Source organism: Artibeus jamaicensis, unplaced genomic scaffold (genome assembly GCF_021234435.1).
Source record: "Artibeus jamaicensis isolate MK-2021 breed Jamaican fruit bat unplaced genomic scaffold, CSHL_Jam_final contig_399, whole genome shotgun sequence".
NCBI lineage: Eukaryota > Metazoa > Chordata > Mammalia > Chiroptera > Phyllostomidae > Artibeus > Artibeus jamaicensis.
Window position 1 is genome coordinate 2,555,339 of NW_026521816.1, and position 6,192 is coordinate 2,561,530.

The 6,192-nt window shown below is 42.9% G+C and overlaps 1 protein-coding gene and 1 long non-coding RNA gene across 5 annotated transcripts in view; one reads left to right on the forward strand and one right to left on the reverse strand.

Moving 5' to 3' along the window:
- The window catches only part of EIF2AK3 (eukaryotic translation initiation factor 2 alpha kinase 3), a 103,780-nt gene extending 100,992 nt beyond the window's left edge, over window positions 1-2,788 (reverse strand). For 2 of the 3 annotated variants that reach the window (XR_005084937.2, XM_053665258.1), the window contains exon 1: window positions 2,305-2,788. Coding sequence is in view for 2 of the 3 variants with exons in the window: in XM_053665258.1 (XP_053521233.1) it covers window positions 2,305-2,609 (305 nt within the window). In the remaining variant the exon portion in view is untranslated. The remainder of the gene's footprint in view (window positions 1-2,304) is intronic. The other variant, XM_037163027.2, reaches the window with a different exon arrangement.
- Window positions 2,789-2,878: 90 nt separating this feature from the next.
- LOC128627436 (uncharacterized) lies at window positions 2,879-5,679 on the forward strand. Of its 2 annotated transcripts, XR_008391622.1 has the most exons (3): window positions 2,879-3,134; window positions 3,516-3,761; window positions 5,037-5,679. It is a non-coding gene; the product is annotated as an uncharacterized LOC128627436 (long non-coding RNA). The 2 variants fall into 2 exon arrangements; XR_008391621.1 differs by lacking the exon at window positions 5,037-5,679 and having other exon boundaries at window positions 3,516-3,762.
- The last annotated feature ends 513 nt before the right edge of the window (window positions 5,680-6,192 follow it).

The window sequence follows — 6,192 nt, forward strand, 5'->3', positions numbered from 1 at the left end:
ACTGTCTCCAACTACTTCCACCTCCTCCATTTCTCTTTTTCAACCTGTGTATGCAGGGTCTCTCCTCTGAGTGTATAAATAAGATCAGACATCTCTGGTCCTAAAAATTGCCTCCTATCAGTATAGCGGTGAGGGAAGCAGGGGCTGGAGCTGAAAAGGATGAATACTTAACCCCTCTCTTGCTATCCGAGTAATCTCTATTGCTTTTCTTAAACTCTTTACTTATGCTCATCACCAAATCCCACCTTCTTCTTAGTCCTCACTCTTCTAGTCCCCTTATCTTTTCTTCCCTGCTTCCCAACATCCCTCAATTGTGCCCCGTGCACTCTCACTTACTGGCCACCCAGTCTCAATCTTTGTATGGGAGTGCCAAGAGAGGAGGAACGGATTAATTTGCTAGGAACCAAGATTCCACCTCAAATATATCCCCTCTGTTCTATGTCCAGTGAATAGTAAACCTCTCATCTAAACTGCTACAATACTCTCCTTGTGGTATCTTTACCTCAAGTTTCAGTACATAGTATTGCTAGAGAAATATTTCTTAAGCAAAAACTGTAATCAGGCATGGCAGCTGAGATACTCTACACTTCTCAAACTGTAATGGGCATGTAAAGCACATGGTGATCTTGTTAAAGCAGATACTTATTCAGTGGGTCTGGGTGGTACCTGATTCTGGATTTCTAACACGCTCTCAAGTGATAACCATGCTACTAGTGTGAAGCCACACAATATGGCCACCTACTTTTCTAGTCCCATCTTATACTCCTCCTTGCCCTGCACTACCCCATGTACCTCTCACAAACACACAGGTCTCACACACACTGACACACACAAAGGTACACAAATTGTTCCTTAAACATACTTCCCAGCTTCTGTGCCTCTTGCTGTCTCAAGTCCTGTGTCTGCTCACCGCAATTCTAACCACTTTACAGGAATCAACTCATTCTGCTATTGGCTTTACTTATCTTCTCATCTACCTCACCCATTCTACTCTACCCACTGAAAACCACAAAAACCTCAAGACACTTACGGCACTTAATTTGCACTGTCTATGCTCTGCAATGTCATTATGGGTCTCATGTAACACTCAGGGCTAAACGCCACATTCTTACAGGAAGGCAGGGACTATCTTGTCCACCCTCTGTAACCCCAGGGCACCCAGAGGGCCTTGTGCCCCTAAGTACCTACTGCAGTGGATTTGTATTCTAAGAAAAATGAAACATCTCACTTTATGTAACTTTGAGTAGGACTTCAGAAGTTTCAAAACACCCTTCCTGGAAAGTTAATTCATTAGCAAAAACTATTAAAAATTTGTCAAATATTTGCTACTTTAAAAAATATATCTATATATAAACATTCAAGTGGTGCTCAGAGAATTTTATTACTTATTCTATTTATAGTAGTCTGCAGGTACATTGATCAAGATTCTGATCTATGATTAAATCTACTGATCATTAGATCTACTTATTACAGCATTATAAACTTACAATACTTTGTAACCCACATTGTAACCCTCCCTGGTTTAATTTACCTAATGCTCCTTTTATTACTCCATTTGTTAAATGGGACCTCATTTTCTCCTCAGGTGTGCTAAGACAGCTGTCTGCAAAACATTTCAGCATTAAAATGCCATACATTTGTGTTGACTTTGAAATGTCCTTTAAAACATGAATCTTGAAGTACCATTTTCAAGGAGGTTAACCAACTCAACCCTATATTCAATATTTATATGGTAAATCGTCTACATATCAAAACCGCCAGAATTCAAGAACCTACCCATAACTCTTAAACTATAGTGTGTTCAAGAATTGTTTGGTGTGCTTGTTAAATTTGCAGATTCCAGGTTCTTACCCAGAGAAAGTCTGATTCAGATCTGGGGTGAGGCCTAGAAAAATGTAGTTAGCCAGCATCCCCAGGTGATTCTCCTGCAGGTGTTCTGCAGATCTCAATTAGACGAATAGTGACATTAACCCTGCTCCGAGGCACTACAGGATTGTGTTAAGAAAAAATGCAGAAATTAGTTTGTGAAATCCTTTCCCAAAACAGCTGTCATACCACCACAGCTCAATGACGATTCACGAAAAAGGGGTTATGGAGGAGCAGGCTGACTGAAAAATTCCTTGAAGTCTGAACAAAGCCCCAAACAATCGGAAAGTGGAGTTTCTTTCCCATCTCTGCGCTCCATTCTGCGACCATCCCCCAAGACACTCTCCGGAACTGGCTCTCCTGCCGGAGCCGAACGACGCCGGTCGCTGGCCCGAAGGGTGGGAAAGGCGGACCCGACACTCAGCTCGCGCCCCTCACCTGCCGCGCGGCCGCAGCTCGGTATCTGGGTCCGGCTCGGAATCCCGGGGCTCCTGCTCCTCTGCGGCCGCCGGCAACGCGTCAGCATCCTCCACCGTCACCTCAGCCACAACCACGGCCCCAGGTGCCTGCACTCGCGCGGCCGAGGTAGGAGCGGCCGCGGCCCCTAAGCCAAACGCAGCCTCTGACGCCGGCGCTGGTCGGTCGGCGGCGCGCCCCGAAGCTTCCGTCCGCACCACTAGCGCCAGCAGCAGTTGCAGTAACAGCGACCGCGCAAGCGGCCCCGGGCGGGCTGCGCGTTCCATCAGCGGCCGGCACGGGGCGCGGGCATGGAAGTGAAGCCGCCGGTGCCCGCCTCTCCCGTAGGTTTGAGCACCCTATCAACAAAGGACGCGCTAGAGTTCCCGCGGCCCTGACAGCCTGGACACCAAGCCCTGAACCTCCCGCCACGTCTTAGCTGTGCGTGCCACTACCTGAATGACAGCCTCCCTCGGACAGCATCCATTGGACGAACTTTCCGCATGTCTGCTCTCCGATTGGCTGAGACCACTGCCACTCCGCGGGCCGGCCGGTCCCTTGGGAGACGGTGGGCTTTCCCCGGTTGTCAAATCACGCCTGCCAATCAAATTGAATTGTCTGCGCCCGAGGCCCAGCCCTATTCCGGAAGCGGTTACCCCAGGTCTGCAGAGAAAATTTGAAGCTCATTGGTGGAAGTGGATGCCCCTCAAAGCTCTGAGATAATTTCTTCCTGATTGGTTGGAAATGGCACCTAATACGTGGCAAATTCTGAGTGTGAAGAGTACTGTACCTAGGGAAAGGAAGAGCTGGAGGTGAGTTCCGGGTGGGCGGGAGGCGACCGACCTTAAAGCATCTGCCGCTGTGGCTCTTCTAAAGCCTTGTCTATTTGGAAAGGGGAAAACAAAGCCGGAAATAGAAGTGAGTTCTCACGCCGTGTGGTTAGAAGTAGAAGGGATGAGGCAGATTCAGGAACCAATACTACGTATGACCCCTAAATTGCTGAGCGGTTAGGGATGCCAGTGCTCTAACAAGGTGATCTAGTCTGCTGACACGCCCCTTCCTCTTTATAACCGGAACGAGCCCAGGCGCGGTGCACTCTAGCAAGTTGTCTAATGACTCAGGAGCTAGTTGTTTGCAGAACTATTACTTTAAGCCTTCTGACCCTGATGTGGCATGCTTGTACCTCACTACAGAGCTTTAGAGAAGAAAGAGCTAAAACTGCAAAAGGCGAAACTGGGAGAAGATCTGAATGTTCATCTAAGGAATTGAAACTTCATTCAGTAGTTAACGGATACCCTGAGATTTTTGAGCAAAGGATGAAAATTGTGGTTTGTGAAGATGCATCGTCAGCTTTGTATTCAAAAGAATAGCATCAAAGATGAGGAGAGTGATTGGGAGGCTATTGCCCATCAAATTTCTGTAGAGATTTTTTAAAAAAGGTATTGACCTAAACATGCTGTTATTAACGTCAGAAAGCAAAAACGTAAAAAGCCCCACTTCCCCCTCTATCTTGCACCGTATTTTCTTGCTCCTACAAGCACAGCAAAACTTAGTGCTCTAAAAAACGTGTCTTCAATTCTTCTCAAACACACTAGTCAGGTGTTCATACCCATAACGCCACCAAACGTCCCTTGCTGAGGTCACCACAGATAATTCAAAGAACAATTGTCAGTTTTCATCTTATTTAACCCAGTAACTCAATCTTACCTGTGTAAAATATTTTTCACTGGTTATCTTGCTATCAATAGGAGCAAGACTTACTAGGTTTCATTTTAACTTAATCACTTTTGTAAAGGCCTTATCACCAGTATGGTTACAATCTGAAGTGGGAGTGGGGAGGAAGGATCTCATATGAATTTGGAAGTAGGGGAAGCACAATTCAGCCCATAACACTTAGATCCTCACAAGGCTGTTCCCTCAATTCCTTCAAGGTTCTGTTACTTTCCCAGTGAAGCCTCTCCTGACCACCCTTTTTAAACATTTTAAAACATTTTTTTTTCAATTTCAGTTTACATTTAATATTATTTTATATTAGTTTTAGGTGTATAGCATAATGGTTAGATAGTCATATACTTTACAAAGTGTTCCCCCAATATTTTCAGTACCCACCTGGCACCATACATAGTTATTATAATATTATTGATTATATACCCTATGCTGTACTTTACATACCTGGACTATTTTATAACAACCAATCTGTACTTCTCAGTTCCTTCACCTTTTCCATCCAGTCCCCTAACACCCCTCCCAGCTGGCAACTATCAGTTTGTTCTTTGTATCTATGAATTCGTTTCATTTATATTGTTCTTTGGATTTCACATATAAGTGAAATCATATGGTATTTGCCATTCTCTGACTGACTTATTTCACTAAGCATAATACCCTCTATCCGGATGACCACTTTTTTCTTTTAAAATTGACTATTATTTACTCAACAAAATAGGAGATAAGCTCTCCTGACTAGGTGAGGAATTTAATAATATGAGAAAGGTGTCAGAAAATTAACACGAGATGAAAAATGATTGTTGACTTTTACATAATTTGAAATTACATAGCTAGTGTAGGTATTTTAGTGAACCTAGTCTTCATGGCTTTGTAACTTTTTCAAAAAAATGTCATGGCATGAACAGTAATCTGCATTAATAAATTAGGAGTCTACTTGCCACCACTAAATGATGTGAAAGTTTTTTGTTCACTTATTCATTACAATTCAGGGAGTATCACATGGCCACCTGCATGTAATGGGAATAAAGATGTGAACAAAAGACCTGGCTGGTGTAGCTCAGTGGATTGAGTGCGGGCCTGCAAACCAAAGGACGGCAGTTTGATTCCCAGTTAGGACACATGCCTGGGTTGTAGGCCAGTTGTCAGCAGGGGACCTACAAGAGGCAACCATACATTGATGTTTCTCCCCCTCTCTCCTTCCCTTCCCTTCTAAAGATAAATAAATAAAATCTTTTAAAAAACCAAGAATTAAAAAAAAAGATGTGAACAAAAGAGGCATGGTTCCTATTCTTCTGAAGCTTAACATCTATCTAGTTAGGGAGACAGACACTACTTAAATACTGACATACATATTTATATTATGTACACAATGTGCTATGATGAAAAAAGGCATAGGCATGAGAGCACAGTGGTACAAAATCCCAGTAAGAAGTCAAGCTTTACTGGTACTCAGGGGAAAAATGCAAATATTTCCATTTTGGAAAAAGAAAAAGTCCTAAGTAGTAGTTAGCTGAGTAAAAAAATAACTTGAAGGAAGGAAAAGAGGGTCTGAGAGTTTTAGCATAACATATAGAATCAATGGTGACTGCATAGTAACTCTGGAATCAGTCTGAGTACTTCAGAGAAGTGTAAGAAAAGTTAGGACTAGCCTGATAGCTTGATCAGTAAGTCTGGTCTAATCTACAAAAAGAAGTTGGCACTTAGGTGCCTGAGCCAGGGCTGACCAGAACAATTAAGATTCTAAAACAGCATGGTCCAGGAGGTCAGGAAAACAGGGTGGAGATTTAGTATCCTGAACTCAGTTCATTAACAGAGAAAGTCAGAATCTGTTGAGATTATACTTGATTGTAAATAACAAGTGTCCAAGAAGCTGAAGAGTGTTCCAAAGTGGTTCTACTTTATACCTCACCTGTAGTATATGACAGTTCCAGTTGTTCCATATCCTCATTAACATTTGATATCATTAGTCTTAATTTTTACTATTAGGTGGTATGCAGTTGTGGGTATTTAATTATGGTTTTGATTTGCATTTTTTTGATGGCTAATGATTGGAGTATCTTTTAATGTGCTTATGAAATACTTATCTTCTTTTGTGAAATCTCTATTCAAAGCAATTACAAAGGAAAGAATTTGCATAGGTAAGCA